The 24,001-nt window shown below is 39.5% G+C and overlaps 1 protein-coding gene across 1 annotated transcript in view; it reads left to right on the top strand.

The window, feature by feature from the left end:
• Nucleotides 1-20,285, top strand: part of Maoa (monoamine oxidase A) — a 98,240-nt gene extending 77,955 nt beyond the window's left edge. The window contains exons 6-15 of the mRNA XM_074063766.1: nt 78-219; nt 2,452-2,601; nt 2,898-3,057; nt 3,883-3,979; nt 9,626-9,679; nt 13,712-13,769; nt 14,890-14,987; nt 16,719-16,830; nt 17,611-17,673; nt 17,865-20,285. Coding sequence (XP_073919867.1) covers nt 78-219; nt 2,452-2,601; nt 2,898-3,057; nt 3,883-3,979; nt 9,626-9,679; nt 13,712-13,769; nt 14,890-14,987; nt 16,719-16,830; nt 17,611-17,673; nt 17,865-18,011 — 1,081 coding nt within the window. The 3' untranslated portion in view covers nt 18,012-20,285. The remainder of the gene's footprint in view (nt 1-77; nt 220-2,451; nt 2,602-2,897; nt 3,058-3,882; nt 3,980-9,625; nt 9,680-13,711; nt 13,770-14,889; nt 14,988-16,718; nt 16,831-17,610; nt 17,674-17,864) is intronic.
• The last annotated feature ends 3,716 nt before the right edge of the window (nt 20,286-24,001 follow it).

Here is a 24,001-nt window from a genome sequence, read left to right as displayed (position 1 = left end):
AAGCAATAGAAGTACTTTCTAATCGTGTTACATTGCATTTTGGAAACACGTAACTTCTGCTCTTGTTCCCTGTATAGGACTGCTAAGGAGTTTGCTTCTCTTTTTGTGAACATCAATGTGACCTCTGAGCCCCATGAGGTGTCTGCACTATGGTTCTTGTGGTATGTGAAGCAGTGTGGTGGCACTACTCGGATATTCTCAATCACCAATGGAGGCCAGGTACAGTGTAGCTGTTCAGAAATAAACTTTATTTGTAACTTTGCTCTCACCCAGAGAAATGTCTTAATTGCTTTAGTATTTCCAATCATGAATAATTAGCAGTGTAAAATTATCTCAAAAAACATGCCTGAAAAAATCTTGTTTCCTTTTTTTCATTCCTGAAAAGAAGTTGACAGCCAAAGAATGTTTCATTTTGAATTAATTAGGTCTTGAGAATTAAGTTCCTTCCTTTTGGACGTAGGAAAAATTAAGCTATTTATGTAGGAGAAGTTAAATTACTAAAAGAAGTTAATTTCCAAAAAATTCTAGTACTTGTGGAATTATTATACTTAAAATCATCTCTCTTCTAGACATAAGACCAGGGCTTTGCTACATCTGTTTCTCAGTTATTCTTTTATGTTAACTATTATAGAATGGAAATGATTATTCTTCTAATTCACACAAGTGATTTGATGATTTGTGACCACTCTTTCCATAGTAAATTCTATAGTTCAGATCTAAATTTTTGCTGTCCTCTTGCATTTGTCAAGCGTCCATACTACTTCCATTGCTAATGAGTGAACTCACTTGATTCATTGGCTGGACACACAACAAACCAGTGGCAAAGCCAGAATTATAGTTCCCTGATTCCTCAGATGCCAATATTACTTATGTCAAAGTTCTCCTATAACTAAAAAATATGAGTGTTTCTTTTTTAGGAACATTATGCTTGGGTAGGATGAAGTTTAATTAGTAGCTGTTTACTTCTGTTCTCTGAATCCCAGAATTCTGAGTGCATTTTATAAAGTGTTGTCTATCTCCACCAAGTTAACTATTCCTCTCCTTAAGAAATCACCAGAAGTCAACTTTTTCTTGTAACACTAAGAGTTACTGCTCGTTGGAACCCTAGTTTTGGCAAATGCGTTTTAAGTGTCTTTACTTATAGGCAGAAACCATGTATTACTCCTATTAACCTATAATTTATTTTGTGAGGTATCTTGACTCATGTCTGTTATTTATATCCTTCATTCAGAGGTTCCAGAATACTTCTAGGAAAACCCTACATGATCTCTTGAAAAGTAAAGTTCAAATTATGAATCTCAAGCCATTATCACAATATCTCTATAAAGAACTTAAGTTTCTCCTTTTATAATTTAATTAAACAAATACTAAAGGTGGAAGGATGATAGTGAAGAAGATAGAAGTAGTTCGTGGTCTTTCCACTACACTAAAATTTAAAGCAATTGGAAAACCTAAGTCAAGTTATACATTAAATGGTACCAGTTTTTTGAAGGACAAATAATAAATTAAGTCTAAACCACTATGGGAGCCATTTTATGAAGAACTTTGGTATTGTCAGTAAAACAGCAACCAGTTATAAAAGTACAAAAATTACTGCATGGCTATTCATGATTGAAGTACCTCATTGTCAGTGGTGACCTATGTCTCAGTTTACCAACATGTATTTCTAACCACTCAAAGAATCTTCTCTAACAGTTTAACAGTATTCTCCTTGATTCTTGCCAAATGCATTGTGTTGATGACTTACTTTCTTAGATTAAGCTAGAACTTTCCATGGTGTATGTAGCAGATCTCAGGGAGCAGAGCACTTCTGATCCTATCGAGCTATTTTTAACATCTAAAGGAATAAGCAGGTACTTAGCCTTCTCCTCTGCCTCTGTTACAAAACCTTCAGACAGTTTTCCAAAAAGTTACTCAAGAGCAGATTCAGATCCCTGGAACCTCATTTGGTAATGACTGATGGGCATGGCTAGCCCTAAGAGCATCCTGAGGCTATTCTCTTAGATCATGCTGTCTATAGCATGGGCACTACCTATGTTCTTTCCTGCCCAGACAATCCTAACCTGGAACTTCAGGAAGCTATGAGAAGTTAGAAACCACATCCCTTGGAACAAGTGCGGCTCCCTCCCCTTCCTACCCACACTCTTGGGCATTTAAAGTCCACAGACTTGCTATTTCCATTTGGTCAGAGAAGCACTGGCATAGGGAGAGAGTTCTTTCTGGTCTGTGATTTTATAAACAATTAATGGCTTTTCCTTGTTAGAAACTGTGCAGAGGGTGATAAGTGAGGTGCCTTGGTAGACTCTACCTCTATCATAATAATTTTTCCAACAGTTAAGTGTGCCAAGGGTGGAGGTCTGGCTGTGGTTTTCTGGTGTACCAAATATTCCACTGTTCCTTTCCTTCCTTAGGCTTTTATAATCTTCCTTTTCTGTCTACCTCCTCCTGTAGGAACGGAAGTTTGTAGGTGGATCTGGTCAAGTGAGTGAGCGGATTATGGACCTCCTTGGGGATCGAGTGAAGCTGAGCCGTCCTGTCACCTATATTGACCAGTCAGGTGACAACATCATTGTAGAGACACTGAATCATGAACTGTATGAGGTAATTAATTTTTGGAAAGAGTTGCTTATAGTAAATAGATCTTGCATCTCCTCCAGCTTCTAATCAAATATAATCCAAGCAGTGGTATGATTAATGTTGGCATGTATCTATTTCAGTCTTCCAAATTACTAGCCTTGGTTGACCTACCTTATTCTGTTTTGTTGCCTCACAGTTGCCTCATTTTGTATGTTGTTACTGCTCCATGTGATTCAAAAACGATCAATGATCATTTTCCATATCCTCTGCAAAGATTGTAGCTCATCTTTATGGTGATATTTTGCATATTTGTGTTTTAGTGCAAATACGTAATTAATGCCATCCCTCCGACATTGACTGCCAAGATCCACTTCAAACCAGAGCTTCCACCAGAGAGAAACCAGTTAATTCAGCGTCTTCCAATGGGGGCTATCATTAAGTGCATGATGTATTACAGGGAAGCCTTCTGGAAGAAAAAGGGTAGGCTGCTCTTATTTGTGTTTAAACTTTATTAAGTGAAGGAAACACATTCTTTTAGGAATATTGAACAGGAGGCATTGACTGTAAAAGGGGAAATGCTTTCAAATTGGTAGAGGAAGAATTGCAAATCTGTCTTTCAATTTCTTTATACCCTCTGGCAATACAAAATGACTCCAAGAGCACTTGATGGCAATGGGAGGGAAAGGAAGACCCCCAGTGAGTTGTGGGGCCACCATTGCCCTGGCTCCCTGCCAGACCACTCACTCCTCATCAGCAGAATGAGGCCAAGGAGCCCTGTGAGGAGAGTGCTGCTTTGAAGTCAGGTATTCCTAGGCTTCATTTACCTACTAACATCAGTAATGCCTACTGTCAGGGTGTTGGGAGGATTAAATGAGGCAGGGTTTGGCACTTCATAGACTCTCCAGATATGGTGACTGCTGTTGATAATCTCCTGTTCATACTCAACAGGATCCTTTCTCACAAGGAATTTCCAGGCTTGATAGAGGTGACTCCTTCCAATAAATCCCTCTCTTTTCCCATGTATCCAAGCATCCAGGGCTGTCTCACCATTTTTGCTTTGTACTGATTGTGAGCCCTTTATATAAATGTAATAGAGATGGGTCATTTCCCACATGCATGGAGGAATAGATATCCTTGTATAGTGTGTATATTTAACAGGAAATTGCTTCTAGGGTTGGGGCAAAGACCAGTAGTGTAAGATTTGCCTTCCTCTTACTAAAATAGTTTATATACATTGTGTGTGTGTGTGTGTGTGTGTGTGTGTATGGTTGAACTCAATACCCTGTGGATTTTCTTCTCGTTAAGATTATTGTGGCTGCATGATCATTGAAGATGAAGAAGCTCCAATCGCAATCACTCTGGATGACACCAAACCAGATGGATCGGTGCCTGCCATCATGGGGTAAGTTAGAGCTGGGTGTTCTGCATTTCCCAAATTGTGTTGTTATAGATGCTGACAAAGTATATTATTTTGTGATTCAGCTCAAACAATGATAAATAACCATACAAAACTTGTTGTGTTTTCATTAGTTAAACGATTTACAGTAATATTTTATGTGGGGTGGCATAAGAACACTGGGAAACTACTAAAATTGACACCATTTTGAATTTGTGCCCATATATTTCTTCTCTTATAAAACTTACATGTTCCAGATGGAGTGGAAAAATCAGCAGTATGGTGGTGAATCTTGCCTAGAAGTAGAATGCTAACAATCATTCTGGAAAGAGAACTGTTTTATCCAATAAAAAATGAAGGGTTTCTATGTTTTATCTTTTTCTCCATTCCAAACACCTGATACATAACAAATGTAAGACGTTACATACAAGATGACTGACCAATTAGGAGGTACGGTTCAATTTTGGGTCAGGCCTTGAGGGGATGGCATATTGCTTTCTCTGGTTGGCCACTCCACAGTTATCCTTTACCACCAGTGTTTCCTTTACCCTTGGAATTACACAGATGGTACACAGAAGAAGAGAGCTGTGTGCAAGGATGGGGGAAAGGGGAAAGCTTTCTTCTTCTGTAGCAACTTCCTGCTGGGGGACTAGGGGCCCAGAGAAGGAACTAGGACTGTCATAAAGGAAATGCTAAGAAGGATCACAGCTTCCCAGTTGCCTACCCTTTGGCCTTAATTGATGTACAAACTAAAAGCTCTCTGTTCTCCCACACTGCAAAGAATACAGCTTCAAGAGCAGTCACGTGGCTTTTAGGGACTGGTGGTTTTCCCTTTGCTCTTTGGGAAATGCATGCCTTCAGGCAGGGCCTGAAGGGAGAGTGAGATAGTGTGCATAGTGTCATTTTAGGAAAATTACAAAGACAAAAGAAGCTGTCCCAAGGGATTTTGGAAGCAGGCTCTGTTACTGGGTTGCTAACAATACATTTTGTAATCACTTCACTGGCTGTAAAACATAAAAAATAGCACTACACTTCCTGAGAAGTGTAGATACTTACAATGTAATGACCATGGAAGCAACACATCCTCTTTATCTCTAGCCCCACTGGGCAAGAAAGGATCCAGGTAGTTTTGGCAGCTTGACATCACCTTCTGTAGGCTAGAGAAAAGCAGGAGATCATGGGATAGGTTTCAGGAGAGTATCAATTAAGACCAGTTCAATTATATAGATGGGAGAAGATTGATGTTCTTCTTGCCTTGGGAATTATAGTGACATTTGCTCTTCTGGGGTGGCTTTGGCTTTATAACTGGGATCTGTGTAGTAGGACCCTTCAAGATATTAATGTGGTAATATAGGCAGTTCCTAGAAAATGATTTTCTAATCTGTTTTATTTATCTATTTATTTGTTTTATTGACAAAAATAATTGTATATATTTGTGTGGTACAATGTGATGTTTCAATGCATATCTACATTGCGGTATGATCAGATCAGACTCATTAGCATATTCATTACCTAAAATAGTTGTCCTTTTTGTGGTAAGAACATTTAAAATCCTCTTTTAACTATTTTGAGCTATACAATACATTATTAATTAACTATAGTTACCATACTGTACAGAAGATCAACAAAACTTATTTCTCCAGTCTAACTGGAACTTTGTACCTGTGGGAGATTAGAATATATCTCTCCAAAATATGAAGAATCATTGAGCTGAGGACAGTTAATGCACGAAAGCTCTCTGTCTTGCCTTTGTTTGCCTAAAAGCAGGACAGAGATTTACAAGGACACAAGGTCTCTCTGTCCTCCCACTCTCCCTTCCCACTTAAAGATAGGAGGTAAGAAAATTCTCCTCTTCTGGCAACAACCCTTCAATAGCCCAGAGACACAGACAGTAATAGGAATCTGCAAGCCAACTTTACCCCACTAGTGTCTCTTTCCATATATTTTCTTTCTCAGTTTCCCACCTTTGGAAGCCTAAAACTGCTTTTTTTTAACCTTTAAAATTTATTAGCCTTTGTTAGATATACAGTATAAACAAGACTCATAAACTACTACCTTGAGTTACTTTTCACCAAAGTGTCTCCCACTTTGATGTGCACCGCATGTGAAAATAAATTTGCTTGTTTTTCTTTTGTTATGTAAGTCTGCCCCAACTTTGAATTTATGAGTTGAGGAGAAATTATATTTTCTCCTTCATACCTGTTGATCAGCTACTCCTGCTTTATCAGGACATTTGCCTGCACCCTGAACTTTGTTCTTGATAATGAAAGCCTTTAAGATATATCAGCTCCACTTTGCTCTTTGCACTTAGCCATGAAAGTTTCAAAGATAGAGGTGATAATTTCTCAGTACTGTGTTTGTAATAGCCATCAGCTTTTGGAAATTGGAAAAGACCTTGTACTTTAGAACTATAAAATGTCCCCAACACAAAGCCAGCATGTTTGATTTTCACAATAACCACCAAAGAAAGTTGAAGGATGTTTGTCCATAGTTTAAGATTAAAGAGACTATTTCAACCACAACTTGAACTTTGACAGAAATAGCCAACACTAACTGTCATTTGGGAAAGGACTTTTAAAAAAAAAGCCATACAGCTGAGCACTAGTGGTTCATGCCTGCAATCCTAACTACTTAGCAAGGAGGCTCTCGGTTCGAGGCCTGCCCAGGCAAAGAGCAAGACCCTATCTCAAAGAACAAGCCAGGCATGGTGGCACACACCTATCTATAATGTGGGAGGCCTAGGTAGGAGGATTACAGTCTAAGGCCAGACTGGACAAAAAGTGTGAGACCCTATCTGAAAAATAATTAAAAGAAAAAGGAATGACTCAAATAAGGTCCTGAGTAGAGAGAGAGAGAGAGAGAAGGGAGGGCAAGGAAGAGAAGGAAGGGAAGGAGAAAAATACGTTTTAGTGGTACTGGGTTTTTTTGTATGTTTAGGTTTTTTATTTTTATTGGCAGTACTGGATGTTGAACTCAAGGTGTGCTGCTTGCTAGGCAGGTACTCTGCCTCTTGAGCCATTCCACCAGCCCTTTTTTTTCTTTTATTATTCATATGTGCATACAAGGCTTGGGTCATTTCTCCCCCCTGCCCCCACCCCCTCCCTTACCACCCACTCCGCCCCCTCCCTCTCCCCCCCCACCCCCTCAATACCCAGCAGAAACTATTTTGCCCTTATCTCTAATTTTGTTGTGGAGAGAGTATAAGCAATAATAGGAAGGAACAAGGGTTTTTGCTGGTTGAGATAAGGATAGCTATACAAGGCATTGACTCACATTGATTTCCTTCTAGGTTAATTATTTTTGATCTAACCTTTTCTCTAGTTCCTGTTCCCCTTTTCCTATTGGCCTCAGTTGCTTTTAAGGTATCTGCTTTAGTTTCTCTGCGTTAAGGGCAACAAATGCTAGCTAATTTTTTAGGTGTCTTACCTATCCTCACCCCTCCCTTGTGTGCTCTCGCTTTTATCATGTGCTCATAGTCCAATCCCATTGTTGTGTTTGCCCTTGATCTAATGTCCACATATGAGGGAGAACATACGATTTTTGGTCTTTTGGGCCAGGCTAACCTCACTCAGAATGATGTTCTCCAGTTCCATCCATTTACCAGCGAATGATAACATTTCGTTCTTCTTCATGGCTGCATAAAATTCCATTGTGTATAGATACCACATTTTCTTAATCCATTCGTCAGTAGTGGGGCATCTTGGCTGTTTCCATAACTTTGCTATTGTGAATAGTGCCGCAGTAAACATGGGTGTGCAAGTGCCTCTGGAGTATATCCAAGTATATCTTGGGGTATATCCCCAAGAGTGGTATTGCTGGATCAAATGGTAGATCGATGTTTAGCTTTTTAAGTAGCCTCCAAATTTTTTTCCAGAGTGGTTGTACTAGTTTACATTCCCACCAACAGTGTAAGAGGGTTCCTTTTTCCCCGCATTCTCGCCAACACCTATTGTTGGTGGTGTTGCTGATGATGGCTATTCTAACAGGGGTGAGGTTGAATCTTAGTGTGGTTTTAATTTGCATTTCCTTTATTGCTAGAGATGGTGAGCATTTTTTCATGTGTTTTCTGGCCATTTGAATTTCTTCTTTTGAGAAAGTTCTGTTTAGTTCACCTGCCCATTTCATTATTGGTTCATTAGTTTTGGGAGAATTTAGTTTTTTAAGTTCCCTGTATATTCTGGTTATCAGTCCTTTGTCTGATGTGTAGTTGGCAAATATTTTCTCCCACTCTGTGGGTGTTCTCTTCAGTTTAGAGACCATTTCTTTTGATGAACAGAAGCTTTTTAGCTTTATGAGGTCCCATTTATCTATGCTATCTCTTAGTTGCTGTGCTGCACCAGCCCTTTTTGAATTGATTATTTTTGAGATAGGGTCTTGCTTTATGCCTGGGCTGGCCTGCACTATGATGCTCTTTGTGCTTCCCTGTATAGCTGGTACTAGGATTTGAACTCAAGGCCTAGCACTTGTTAGGCAGATGCTCTCCTATTTGAACCATGCACCTAGCCTGGTACTGGGATTCAAACCCAGGGCTTTGTGCCTACTAGGCAGGCACTCTACCACTTGAGCTATATCCCCAGGTTAAAACTTTTTTAAGTTTTTAAGTTTTTTTAAATGGAGAAATAATTTCATTGTCCTTTAGCTCATTTAGATTTGGGGTGGGGGATGTACTGGAGATCGAACCCAGGGCCTTTTGCAAGTTAATCAAGCACTTTACCACTGAGCTACATCCCCAGCCCTCATTTGGATTTTTGAAAGCTTTCTCATAATAATATAAGTAAGGATTTCATGTCACAATTTAGTTCTTTAAAATATATAAGTAATTACTAATATTGGCATACTAAGTAGAATCTATTTGACTAAATAGAAGCAGATAGATTGTAACTGAGTTTTAATGAATTATTCTATTTGAGGACTGTATTTGGTCAGTTTTCCTGGAAGCTGACTTTGGACATGGAGATTTGGGTGCAGAAGGTTTATTGGGAAGTGCTCTGGAAATTACTACCCATGGGGGAAGGGAGGAATCAGGATCAGGCCAAGCGAGAGTTGAACTTCAATGTTATTCCAACCATGGCCTTCGCCATCCCATATAGGAATGTTTGAAGCTGGGATGCCCTTTGGAGTTGTCCTGAATTGAGCCAAGGCAGTAGGCCTTGGTACCTGCTCCACCCTAGAACTGGCAATTGGGTGACAGTTGCTTCTGGGGAGGGGCAGGACCTTGACCAAGGCAGTTCTCTGCTACCGAATATAATTTCCAGGGAAGGTTTCAGCTGTGAGCTAAGACACTGATTACTGGTCCTAAAGTAGGGTCTGAGGGACCCACCATGGCATGCATCCACTACAGATACATGTTAATATTTATCTAGCTCTTATCAAGTATTTGGCAGAAGACAATAGTCATTGTCAATAGAATCATTTAGTGCAACATTAATGCATCCAATATTTGATGTCCTGCTGTGTACCAAGTACTGTGTGAAACTTTAGGAGTAAAATGTCTGTAGAACATGTTCCAGCCTAGCAGGGTTTAAGATACAGAGGGAACCCAAAGACAGTATGGAATTTGGGGGAAGGTCTGGGAGAGTTCATTAATGTTGAGTAGTTGGTAACTCAAGAGAAATGACTAACTAATCATTCAGTTGTACCTTCTTTCTCCAGCTTCATACTTGCTCGGAAAGCTGATCGACTTGCTAAGCTCCATAAAGAAATAAGGTAAAGAATTAATATCTGGAAATCAATAAAAGGTTAGCTTTACATATTCTGTTTGTTGCACTCGCAATAGTAGAATAGCATCAGGAAAAGCACAATACTTCACAAATATTTCCAATCCCCAAAAATCAACTTTTCTGTATTTTTCTATGGCTCCCTTAAGCCAGCACTTGGGTGAAGGGCATAGAAAATTATCAAATTTTACATATTTGTGTTCATGTTATAGTGGTTGAAAGGTAGTGTTTTCCTGTAAGATAGATAGAGAAAATCATAGAATGTGTAAGCTGGGTAGAGCCTTCATGACTTAATTACTTCCCCAAAGGTCCCATCTCTTAACACCATCACCTTGGGGGTTAAGTTCCAACATGTGAAGTTTGGAGTACACATATATTCAAACCATAGCAGCTGTGACAAAGTCAGCAATAGCAGGTAACGCATACATTTTTTTCATTACATCACAGTAAGCTTGACCTTTTCTTTTGGATTTACTGCTTTCCCATCTTATTAATAATAAAATAAATACCAGCCTAGAGTTAGACATTTGGTTTTGATTCCACACACTGGCTGAACTTCTCTAAAGTTCTTATAAAGCAAAACCCTTACTGAATATATCATTGACAAGAGCAATGGTTCCCAGAACTGACTGCATCGAAATCTCTCAAAGCCTATTTTCTTAGGCTTGTAGATTATGATTCAGTAGGCTTGAGGTGGATGGAGTCTGAGTATTTGTATTTTTTATCTAGCTTTTCAGGTGATTTATGATTTATTTAGAAACCACTGTATAAATTCAACTACAAGATGATTTGCATGATTACCTCTTTGGGCCATCATTTAAAATACATTCTATTAATTTTAGAGCCAAACTAATCAATAAATGCATTGCTCCAGCTTAGAATATGGAACATGTGTTTTGTGTGTACAAGTCCCTTGGTTCCATCCCCAGCATCAAAAGAAAATGCATTGGTCCAACATCCTTGCTTTATATATTTGTTGGAAAACATTAGTTTTAGTAGGAGGAAGGAGAGGGGCAGATATAATTTCTTGATGTGCTTGTGTGAACTTGTCCTTGGCACATGTAATAATATGAAATATAGTAAATGATTTATATTCCTGTGGGGGGGGTGCTGGGAATTGAACCCTGGGCTTTGTACATACTAAGCAAGTGTTCTTCCACTGAGCTATCTCCAGCCCTGGTCTGTACTGTCTTATCCAGATGGGAAACCTTTGTTATTTATTTGTTTATTTATTCATTTATTTATTTGTTTATTTAAAGACAAGATCTTGCTGTGTAGTCCAGGCTGGCCTCAAACTCATGACCTGCCTTCACCTACCAAGTGCTGGATTTACAGATACACCACCATGCCCAGCCTTATATTTCTATTGTAACTGATTTTATCATTCATGATTTAAATATTAACTACAGTGCAGGTTGATTGGATTTTAGGTTCCACTATACTTTAATAGAGATTTTATTTTGTTTCCACAAAATAAGTTAGGTTTTTGAAGCTTTTTAGAATACTAATTGTCAATATTCTTATTTTCTTATTGACTCAAAATGTCTGAATTATTACTTCTAACACTCTTATGAAGTAAATAAGAGTCCATCACCTTTTCATAGCCTAGGAAAGAGGGTACCATAAATAGGCTGAGCATAGATTTTGATTCAACACATATTTATTGAGCACCTACTCAGAAGAATAGAACCTTACCTTGCCGTTAATTAGCTGAGTGATATTGAAGGAGTCTTGGCAACTCATTGAGCTTCCTTGTCTCTTAAAATGAGGTTTGTATTAGAGAAAAAACAGAGAGGTGGACTGCAGTACTGAGACTTTTCCCCATTTTTCCTTTCCTTTGATTTTTTGATGTATAATATGAACAGCTCCTTGAAGGAAACCAAACTTTTCCTGACTCTCCGTGGAATTTAAATATCCACCTATGTCTTGTGACTTCATCTCAGTAGGGCATGTGTCTCTCCCTTAAAACCTTCCATGGGAAAAGGATATAGAAATTAGCAACATTTATAATTCTACCTCCTCTTCCTTACCTAATCCTCTATACTCATACAAGAGAAGTTCTGAGAGTTAAATAAATGATATAAGGGTGAGGATTTACAAAGACTTATCAGGTTAGATTTTGTCCCACATTATTTAGGGAAATTGGGGTTGTATTTTAATAATATTTTCTAACATAATTGACGATATTAAATTGTATATTTTTTATTGTTTTTACATTTACTCACATGTGTATACATTGTTTGGGCCACCTACCCCCTCCGCGTCCCCCATAAATTATATATTTTTAAATCTGTGTCTTTTTATTACCAGTAAGCTTGACCCCTCCCCTTCCACACACACAATTTGGCCATTTGTCTTGCCAGCTTTTAATACTTGTTTTACAAATTTGAATTAAACCTTTTGCTTCATTTTTAACAAATATTTTTCCAGTTGCTTATTACCCTTTAATAAATATTTTGAGGCCACGTTCACTTGCTTAAAATTATATAAAGGCTGGAAAACATAAATACAGAACATATATAACTAGATAAGAGTGAACCTATTCATTTAAATCATGAAATAAACCCATTCATTTCTAAAATGGATGAGTTTAATAAATTAGGCCTTCAAAAAATTTTTTTCTCTAGGAGTAGTTGTAAATTTAAATTGTATCTTCTTTCGAGAAGAGTTCAGATAAATATAACTACTGATTTTTCAGACATAATATGTGCCATTTTCTGTAGTATTCATTTATATAATGAATTATAAGGGTAGCTATAGACAGGTAGCATCACATAGCATATTGGGCCCACCCCTCAGATACCTTTTGGAATATAGTGTATCCTGGTCCACAGATCATTTAATTCAGGTGACAGATTTCTAGACTGAAATAACTCTAAGCCTCTTCCAGAATACTTAAAAGATTAAATGAGGCTGGTGTAGTAACACATGCCTGAAATCCCAGCTACTCAGGAGGCAGAGATTAGGAAGATTATGGTTCAAGGTCATCCAAGGCAAAAAATTAGCAAGACCCTATCTCAAAAATAAACTGATGTGGTGATGCATATCTGTAACCTCAGCTACAAGCGAGATGTAGGAGGATGATCATGGTTCAAGACTGGCCCCAGGCAAAAACTTTAGAACCTATTCAAAAAAATAACTAAAGCAAAAAAGCGCTGGGGTTGTGGCTCAAGTGGTGGAGGCCGGCCTATCAAGCATAAGGTCCTGAGTTCAAACCCCAGTACTGTCCCCTCCCAAAAAGATTGTATGAGCTTTATATGTTTGTAGATATTTAAAACATAAGAAGAGGATAGTTAAAAGATACTTACCATCATATGTGCTGTAAACTTATAAGTGGGATAATTCTAGAATTATCCACATACCAAAAAAGTAATATAGAATCAATTCCTAAATATAAATTGAATTTATTCTTTTCTCATTGTTATCGCTAATAGACATCATAGTAGGTAATCAGAGGCAAAAAAGTAAAGAAAAGCCAAGAATTGGTGGCTCACGCCTATAATCCTAGCTACTCAGGAAGCAGAGATCAAGAGGATAGTGGTTTGAAGTCAGCCCAGGCAAATAGTTCGAAAGACTGTATCTCGAAAAAATCCACCACAAAAAAGGGCTGGTGGAGTGGCTGAAGATGTAGGCCTTGAGTTTAAATCTCAATACCAAAAAAAAAAAAAAGAAAGAAGGAAAATTCTGCAGGGCATGGTGGTACATGCCTGTAATACTAGCACTCAGGAGGCAGAGGGATGAGATTGAGGCCAGCCTGGGTGAGTTCTAAACCAGCCTGAGCTCCATAGACCTGCCTCAAAAAAATTCTGTTGACCCTCCAAACCAAATGACTGTTCTGAGGCACAGAAGGTTATTCTGGGTACAGAGATTCATTGCACTGTTTGTTTTGTGTGATTACTGAAGACCATTGAGTTTCATTTTTCTTTTATAAAGTCATGACCAAGCACCCTATAACTCACTGTGTTTATTCTATACCCATCAGTTACTACTTCCTTAACAATTTTTTGGCTGTTTTTAATAGGAAAAGGAAAATCTGTGAGCTGTATGCCAAAGTTCTGGGATCTGAAGAAGCTTTACAAGTAAGATTCCCCCCACACACAGCTTTAATCCCTAGCAAGCTCTGCTCTGCTTGCTCAAAGTGGTAAAGTAAAGCAGTTTCTAGTTCCCAGATAGTCTTAAGAGAATAGAAGGGGAAGTTGTTAACTTGTATGATTAATCTCAGCAATTCCAAAGGCCATTAAAAACTGGTATCAGGTGCATGGAATTTCTGATGCTACAGCTCCCTTGGGTTGTTTAAATGTTCACTGGATAACTGGAACCAGTTGTGATCAGAGTCTTGGAGCTGCAGGTATTATGTCAAGGATGGGCAAGATTGGTTCTCAAACAGAGGTCCCGCCCTTCTGTTGGTGTCATCTGTGCCCCTGTTGGTGTCATCTATGCCTGCTGTAAAATAAAACTCCAGATCATGTGTTGTTGAATGCACAGTAGTACATAGTCCACAAGCCAAACTGAATCTACACTCTTTGCCCAAGTCAAAGTCATACTAATTTATTTTCTCACATGGAATCTCAATTCACAACTCCTTTAGGAATGTCAGAAGAACACACAGTAGCCAGAAGCTCTTTCCAGGGATTATGTCTGTTCAAGTAATAAACTTTCAGAATGTGTTAGGGAAATCAGAGAAGGTTCTCTTATGTCCCCTAAGAAATTCTTTTCATCTTAATTGTCTCCTTTTCAGCAGGATTTCCATCATACACTTTTCTATCATAGAAACGATTTCCAGATTAGGAAAAAGATTCTCAGAAAAGGCCTTTCTCAGGCACTGTGCTTGTCCCCTGCTTCCTCCCTCCTCAGAAGCAATGCCTGGGTAGATGGGGAAGTAAAGCACATTGCTTAGAGATTTCTAGAGATTGAAGCAGACCTTTCCATAATCTGGTTGTTGATGGGGTTTCCTGAATTTTTAGCTTCAAACTTCTTCAGAATCTGCATGAAGATGCCCCCCCCCCATATTGGAATACTACCTAGTCAAGAGGTTGGGAATATAAAAGTGTTTTGATACTTGGTACCATCATGTTTCCCCTTTGGAGAGTTAAAAGGCAGGGTCATTTTTATTTTTTTAATTTTAAAGTGAAATGCATAAGATTCTTCATTGTTGACTGGTAGCATTTCATCTTTGTTTTCTCCCCCACTGGACTGCAGCCAGTGCATTATGAAGAGAAGAACTGGTGTGAGGAGCAGTATTCGGGGGGCTGCTACACGGCCTACTTCCCCCCTGGGATCATGACTCAATATGGAAGGTACTGCCTATCACTACATCAATTACTATAAGACCTGTACCACATTTAAGACAACTGCGTTCAATGAGAATTCTAGAAATTGTTGACATTCCTGTTTCCAAGTCCCAGATAGATAGTCAGTTTGTATCTTTCTGGATGTTCCTTGAAAAACAAGGCTATCAACATGTGGAATGATTGCAGAGCACTGGGGAGGACTCCAAATGTGAGCAGTACTTGTGAGATGTAGAAACTGTTGTGTCCTCTAATGGGCCTTCTTGAGCTCAGCTTAACATTTAGTTTCACATGACCACCAAGGTTCCTTGGTACCAGTCTACATAGAAGGACGTTGGATGTGTTTATCCAATGTATCTGTGTGGGCAACAGAGGAGCATCAGATACTTCTCTTCAGAGGGAGGAGTCCTTACTGTATACAGCTAAGGTGTGAGAAGATGAGGTCCACACAAAAGTTGAGGGTCTACCTTGACTTTGAAAACCCTTGATCTCTAGTAGCCATGATGTCTATGCCTCATAGGCATAGTATCCAGGGCCACTTGTTCAGTTACAGTAGATACCACATTCAAGGAAGCCCAAAGTGTCAGTCTCCTACCAGGTATTTAGAACTCATTCACAGCCCTCCCCACCTATGTGTACTATACCAATGTGGTGGTGGGGTGGAAGGGAGGCATTTTTAGCATAAGTAAGTAATATGGTCTGGTCACACAGGTGGCATTGTACCTTCATCTGGTTCCCAGAGGAGAGAGCTGGAAAGTTAAGGGTAACATTTGTCCACTGAGAAAGAAGAAGCACTTGTGAACCCGTTCTTTTCCAGAGCTTTTTGTCTATTTTTCTTAACTGAAGTAAACAACCTTTGTTAGTGATAACAAGATTGGTGAACTGGATTAGTTCTGGAGTCATCATAGAAGTCTGGAAAATGGGACTAGAATCTGGAAGAGATGAAATGCAAGTCTCCTAAATTGGAAAAAGGAGGACTATTGGGTTGAGGAGAAGGCCTTTGGGTAGGTGGATGTGCAGCTTGGGAGAGTTCATGGAAGTGGTTGTAGATATGGCAGGAGTCAATGAAAAGGCTGGAGGGAACAGTTCTCCATTTAGTTCAGGCCTTCCTTGGTTCTCTTTGACAGGACCTCTTTATAGAAAGAGTCTCATTTCCTTGCCCTTAGCTGGTCCCCCAGAAATGTTCAGAGAAATTATACACAGACTGTCATTTCAGGAGACACACCCATAAAAACCCTTGGGTATCCCTTCTGCCAGAAATGATAGTTAATATCCTCATATTAAGTAGTACCTTCTATATCTCCCTCCCTTGCCACTACAGTCCCTCCCAACATACAGGGACTGGACTCCATGGCTGTGTATAATCCCAAGAAGAATATACTCCAGGAGAGACAATGCAGGGAGCAAAATGGACTACAAACAGAAAACACCACCATGAAATGTGACTGTGGATTGAATGCATTTCTCATATGCCAACTCTGGCTGGTTTAGAAAAGGTCAACATCACCTTTAGTGTTCAATGATCTGACAGTGTGGTTCTCCCTGGTTTGAAAGTTCAGATTCTTGTGTGCAGGCCTGGGAAGCAAAGAGTAGCCTTTCACTTTGGGCTCAATCTCATGGGCATTTTCTATATAATTTGAGTTCCCTGTCTTCTGCAGGAGTAGATGAGAGCAAGGTTTGGCTCATTTCCCTTCAGTGCCTTCCCAGGTAGGTATTTGTGACCTTTTTGTTCCCTTGAAGGGTGATTCGACAGCCAGTGGGCAGGATTTACTTTGCTGGCACAGAGACTGCCACGCGATGGAGTGGCTACATGGAAGGAGCAGTCGAGGCTGGAGAACGGGCAGCTAGAGAGGTAAGGAAGGAAGCCAAGGTGCTCTTCCTCCTAAGTCATGGGAACATTTTTGACATCTGGTCTTTCTGTTTCTTTCTTTCTTTAAATGGATTTATGCCATGTTTATGAGTCTGGACACTAGTGTCTGTTTTCATCAACACATAATCAGTACTCAGTGTGTATTTTGACACATGCATTTAATGTATAATGATTGAATCAGGATAGTTAGCATTTCCTTCACACCAAACATTTATTGTTTCTTTGGAACATTGAAAATCCTCTCTTCTAGCTATTTTGAAATACACTAAATTGTTGTTATCTATACTCACCCTGCTATACTATAAAACACTAAAATTTATTCCTTCTATCAAGTTGTGTTTTGGTGTATATTATTCATTCTCTCACTATCCCTACTCCTGCTAACCTTCTTAGCCCATGGTGGCCTGTGTTCTACTCTCTATTTCTATGAGATCCACTTTTCAGCTTCTGCATATGAGCGAAAACATGTACTACTTGTCTTTCTGGGTCTGGCTTATTTCATTTAACACAATGTCCTCTAAGCTTATCTATGTTGTTGCATATGACAGGATGTCATTCTTCTTTAAGGCTAAATAATACTCCATTGTATATGTACCATGTTTTCTTTATCCATTCATCTGTCTAGTTCTTGGCACTAATAGAATTTGTATATACACTTCTTTGCCCTTCACTCATGGGGCTTACCTATGGCTAATAGGACTTTGAGTTTGTCAAAATTATACAACTTTATTTCATATACCACGGTTACTTTCTTTTCAAAAGGTCTTGAATGCTCTGGGGAAGGTGGCCAAGAAAGACATATGGATTCAAGAACCTGAATCTAAGGTAAGTTTGGCTACTCCATCTCCATAGACTAGTCATCGCACATAAAACTCACATCTCCTTTCTTTTAGCCTATAATTTCATTATAGAAATCAACTGTTCAGGGGATAGCTATGCATGATTTTACACATACGCTTTGTTTCTCCTTGTCAGCACAAGAGTCTTCTGCTAATGATCTGTGTTCATTCATCTAGGATGTTCCACCAATTGAAATCACTCATACCTTCTTGGAGAGAAATCTGCCTTCTGTGCCTGGCCTGCTGAAAATCATTGGTGTTTCCACCTCTATAACTACCCTCTGGATTATATTGTACAAACTCAGGCTGCTCCCACGATCCTAAAGTTTTACCCTCTGTCTTCCTGCTTACTCGTCCTTAGCACTATCACCAACAAAAAGAAAATGTGGACGAATTACAAGCTGTGTCATTGGGCCATTTAAGTGCACTTGATTTAGCCCTCCTTAGATTAATCTCAGTGTGTTAAAAACAACCCAAAGAATCACCTAATTAATTTCAGTAAGATCAAATTCCATCTTTTCTGTGTAGATTAGCTTGTGTTGATTGGTAAAGCAGAACTGTGTAATTGTGTCTTAATTTCAAAATGTTGAAGTGTTCTTGAGAAACAATTTGTGTCCTGTTTTTCTTATTTTTAATGCAGAGTACCTGCTGACTTCAGAAGTAAAGCATTTGACATTCTCTCTGTAGAGGTGAAGTAGGTTAAGGCCCAGCCTGTGACTGTCCTTAGGGACTTGTAAAGTGTTCTTACAGAGCCCAAAGGTTCACAGCTTCCTGGGGTGACCAGCTCCTACTGTGGTTCAGGAAATAATAAATGAAAGCAGTGTGAGGGCAGGGACATGCAGACCCTCAAACCAGGATGGGGACATTTTATAGGCTTCTGCCACAGAAATCTCCTGAGCACTTGGAATTTCTGTGCATTTTGTAGACATATAGTCTCAGCACTAGCTTATCTGTATGATATCCTCTTCCATTTCTCACAAGGGAGAGTGTTTACTGAGTGATTAAATTGACTTGCGGTGTCTTTCATACAGCTCTCCAGATGAGCAGAGTAAAATAGTGGCAGGAATGTCCCCCAGGAGGCCTGCCTGACTAGCTCCATGTGAGAGCAACTCCAATAGGCATCTTCTCTTCTGGGATGAATGGAACCTTGTCAGTAAAAACATTCTATGCCAATTTCAGGAAAGCAGCATTTTCTGTTTTTATCAGGTGGTCCCTGGCTGTCTGAAGGCCCTTACAGTAGGGGCATATTGTTTGTTTTTCTTTTTTCTTACTATAGAGTTAGATCTCTTAACTTACATATGTCTTCAACATGGTTAAATATTAGCATGCCAATTTCTCTCAAATAAGTACTGAAATACACATCAGAAGTTCCTGATTATTATTAATTGAAACTATCAAATACAGAAAGGAAATTAGGGCTCTATATGATAACCTCACTTTCTTTAGTTATTAAGTTTTTGTAGCAGACATAAAATTGAGTTATTTTTATATATGAAGGTTGAGTTTTCTGTCTTAGGAGTGCCCACTTCTTATCTTTCCCATTTGAAAAACTCTGATTTTTTAAAATCTTCCAAAGGTTTCAACCATAAGACACTTCTTTTTTAAAAATATAAATATATTTTTATTTAAGAGGAATTAAAATATTGCCAGAGGAATAAGCCAACCCAAATTTATTGCAACATTAACTTGCTCTAAATGCAAATTTTTGTCTCTGTAGCCTGATGGGAGGACTTAAAGTCTTCCAAAGTTTTGCCCATCCTAAAAGCAAAGAGCTAGATTTTTATGCCACTCTGTTTTGCAATTCAACAGCATTTTAACTAACTTAAAATTTTTAATGTCTTGATTATACTCCAGTGCATAAGGCGTTGCCCGTTGTTACATCAAACTACTGTGAGAAATTTCATTCCTAATCTCTTGCAGTTGTTTCTGTTGAATTACTGATTAACTCAGTCCTGACACACCTTGGGAAATGTGGGTTTAAATTTATGAACTGGCAACATTGTTTAAACAGTAATCAGACTGTTAACATATTGAAGTAGTGAATGTTGAAGGCCTCCAGAGGCCTCTTCTCTCGCTTTTTAGAAAACCAATTAATTCATCCTACTTACATCAACCCTATTAAGCTACAGATTGGATATCAAAGTGAATGGCAGTCCAGATGTGCTTAGATATGAAATTGGAGCTGAGAACACCCTCCATATGTGAGCTCATCCACCACAAAGACACCATAGATCTTTCTCTGAACCAGAGAAACAAAAGTCAGTTTAAGAAGTTGATAAAACCTAACTCTGTTAAGGCCTCCCCTTCATAGTTCTGAAGGCTGAGTTGGCCTCATTCCACAGTAAGGTCAAGAATTAGATTTTAAAAGTTCATCTGTTTGTCACAGTTAACTGTTAATAAGGCCTTATACTCCACTGAAGAAAATATTGAGGATTGTGACCACATTTTGTTTGTGAACTTGGTGCCTAATGTTCCATGTCCCAAATTTGCCCATTCTACATGTGGGAGTATACATATGTGTGTGATTTGCCATCGAAGTAACATTTTTGCCTATATGGTACGGTTTTGTTTGTTAATAAAGTGCACTACCACTCTTGATTCAGACCTGGCTTCTCTATTCATTCAGCTGCTAGTTCTACTCAGAAGGTTCAATGGCTTCTCATGGCAGGAGGTCACAATGAGGCATTGTCTATGGAGGATAGGCTTCAAAAAGCACTATTGAAACTACAAATTCTCAACATTGGGTTTAACTCTCATGTTATTAAGGTTGCCTGGGAATGGATGAAATGCTGGAATTCTGTAGTGAGCTGGACTAGGCCACAGGTACAAATTCTGAGCCAAGGTTTCTCATGTAATTAGCTTGTGATACCTTGAGCAAATCACTTTGGTTCTGTGCCTCAATATCCCCATTTGGAAAGGGTAGGGTACACTAGATGGTTTCTAAGAATTCTCTTCTTGAAAGCATTGTGTGATTTGCACATTTTATTTCTAGTACTATTTGTATTTTCCCCTGTTGATAAGGCAGGAGCAAGATATTCAGCCTTAGTATCTTGGTTCACTTCTTGTCTTAGATTGGGCTCCCTCAGAACAGACTCTGAGATGCAGAGTAAGGGTAGAAAGTTTTTGGAGACAGCACTCAGGAAATGCACTTAAGGGGGTGAGGATGGCAGGATTGGGCAGAGCGAGAGCCAATCTGCAATGCAGTTGCAACTGAGACCTCAGGATAGCCTAATGGGGAGCTGGGAAAGCCCTTCAGAATTGTGCCCCATGGAGGCAAAGAGATCTGGGCTCTGTGTCCCTTCATCAGCCACACTCTGGGAGGGAGTGTGACCTTTGGGTGAGACAGGCCCAGGGACAATTCGAAATGAGGAACTGCAGCTGTGAACTGAGATAAGCCTGTATTCCCAGCAGCTGGGGGATCCAGGGTAAGGCACTACAGTATCTACTTTAGCCCCCCAGAAAATGGAAAGTTGCATTGTCATGTATAAGAAATCGAGGGCTTGAACTTTGGTTGCATAGACAGAATGGAGCTATCTCTGTGAACTTGTCCCTGTTAGATAAGAGGACTTCTATTAGGAGATTGTACTTCAGCACTATTCTTCATATGGGAAAACAATGAGGATTAGAAGGAATCCTGAAAATGTTTCAATTTCTATCTTGATAAAGGAAGCCCACTACATCTTACTAACAGAAAGATCAAAGGGGAAAATAAGCACTTAAAAACAGGAGTCCGAAAGCCAGTGTCTTTAGGATGATGGCTGACCTATGTGCCCCTCTGAAGAGCATTTATATTCAAATTCTTTAAATGATTGCTGGCCAGTCAAAACACATCTGAAGGTTTGGCTTACATGTCCAAATTGTCCTCAAGTCCCTGATAAAAAGTTTAGTTTTGTATCAGTCGAATGACAAATTCTTTTTGTTTTTTATTCATTTATTCACATGTGCATACATTGTTTGGGTCATTTCTCCCCCCCTCCCCCCTCCCCCACCCTCTCCCCCCCTCCCCCCTCACTTCCAGACAGAACCTGTTCTGCCCTTTTCTCTAATTTTGTTGAAGAGAAGACATAAGCATAATAAGAAAGACAAAGCATTTTTGCTAGTTGAGTTAAGGCTAGCTATACAGAGAGATTCCTAGCATTGCTTCCACGTACAAATGTGTTACAACCCAGGTCGATTCATCTCTAACTGATCTTTACACTGGTTCCTGATCCCCTTCTCATGTTGACCTCTGTTACTTTAAGGTTTCTGTATTAGTTCCTCTGCAGGGGATATCAAATGCTTTCATGTTTTGGGTTTTCTACCTATCTCCATATCTCCCATATGTGTTCTCCCCTTGTCATGTGACCCACGTCCAACCACATTGCTGTATTTGCCCTAGATCTAAAGTCCACATATGAGGGAGAACGTGATTTTTGGTCTTCTGGAGCCTGAGAAAGAGAAAAACAATGGAGAACCAAAGAAATCAACAGGGAGAGATGGCGGACAATCAAACAGCAAACAAGACAAACAAACACTTAAAGAAAAAAGAAAGAAAAAAAATCCAAGGTTCAGGAACAGTATAATTTCAGTCTTAGTAGTTCTGGTGTTACTCCTTTAGCATCCAGTCCTGTTTGTCTGTTTCTCCTAGGCAGGTTTGGAGCCATTGTCTGGTGGTGCTGGAACCCTCCTGTGGCAGGCGGTGGTCCAGTGGGCCTGCAGCACCTGCCTGTTCTTTCAGTGTATTGTGGCGTGGAGAGGACGTTTCAGCTCTCCCTGGTGCTTTACCTCAGCCAAGTGTGTCTCCAGCATCTCAGCAAAGTCCCTGATTCCCAGAGCTCACGCAGTGTGCGGTTGTGTTCCAGTCGCCATTTTGGATCCTCTCAAATGACAAATTCTTTATAGATGCCTTTAATTTTCTGAGAAATGAACAATAACACCAGCAACCATTTTGTAAAACTACCTGCAGTGGATGAGAGAGGCCTGGGTTGGAAGGGGGAAAAAACAGGCAAACACATCAAAAAAAGCCCTCTTAGATCAGCCTTCAAGAAATAACCCTTCCCCTAGCCCATATCTCCTGCTGCATCTTTATCATGATTGATGACAGCAGTGCCAGACTTTATTGGAAAAAAACACATCCTTTCAGTGCGATAGAAATCACCATTCGTCTGCCAACATTTCATCTGTTCTTTGCTATGATCTAATAATTCTGTAAACAGGATAATCAACACTGAATGGGTTAGCATTTTCAAACTATGCTATTTGTTTTACACCAAAGAAGTGGTAAAAATGCAAAACAGTGAAGGTGGCAGAGACAGTGAAGAGGATGAAAATAAAAGGTAATATGTAGTAGCAACAGTTCCCTTTCCTCTATCAGTGCTCAGGGCTTTGTTCCCTTTTTTGACCAAGACCATTCTCTGCAGAGTTTGAAGGCAAGAAAAGTTTCAAAGTGACAGTTGTTGTGAACTGACTGTCTTAAGCTGGAGCCCCGTTTCTGACAGTAGCTTTGGAGGCCTTGCATAAAAGCATTGGCTTGAGGGAATTTAGCAAGACCTCCTTTAATGCACATGTATCAATTCGTAGTCTATTATTTAATTTACACTCCTTCACAGCCACACTTCAGTGGGAATCATGTTGTCCTATTTAATGAGCCTCAGGTGATTGCCACAAACCATGAGATCAATGGATGAAATGGGGTGGAGTGAAGTGATGTGGGTGTATGCTTGGGGAGTGGAGCAATACATGCTAGTGGAAACAAGGGAAGAGAAGAAGGAGGGGTGCTTAAAGGTCACAGAGGAGCACACTAATGAGAATTTAGATGAGTTGATACCTCCAAAGTGAATAGGCACCCCAAACCTTGTGTCATTTGCTGTGTATATGCTCCTAAATGGCCACTCTGTAACTCAGAATACCTACCTTATAGAGTTTGTGGTAAAAGTGCAACAATGCAGTAAGGACTTACGTAGGTATTCTCCACTGACCTTTTAGAATGGAAGCAGACAGCACTTGAAAAATAGAAAACCTCAGGGCCTCTTGCTTGCTAGGCAGATACTCCACCAGTTGAGTCACACCCCCAGCCCTTTTTGCTTTAGTTATTTTTCAGATAGGTTCTCACACTTTTGCCTAGGGTCGGCCTTGGACCTTGATCTTCCTACCAATGTGTCCTGCATAGCTGGGACTGAAGCACATACCACCATGCTTGGCTTATTGGTTGAGATGGGGTCTCCTTGACTTTTTGTCCAGACTGGCTTCAAACCAAGATCTTCCCAATCTCCACCTCCTGAGTAAGGTGTGACTATAGGTATAAACTACTATACCTAGCCAGAAAGCACTTTTTG

The sequence above is a fragment of the Castor canadensis genome, chromosome X (genome assembly GCF_047511655.1).
Source record: "Castor canadensis chromosome X, mCasCan1.hap1v2, whole genome shotgun sequence".
In the NCBI taxonomy this organism is placed as follows: Eukaryota; Metazoa; Chordata; class Mammalia; order Rodentia; family Castoridae; genus Castor; species Castor canadensis.
This window is presented reverse-complemented; position numbering and strand designations above follow the sequence as displayed.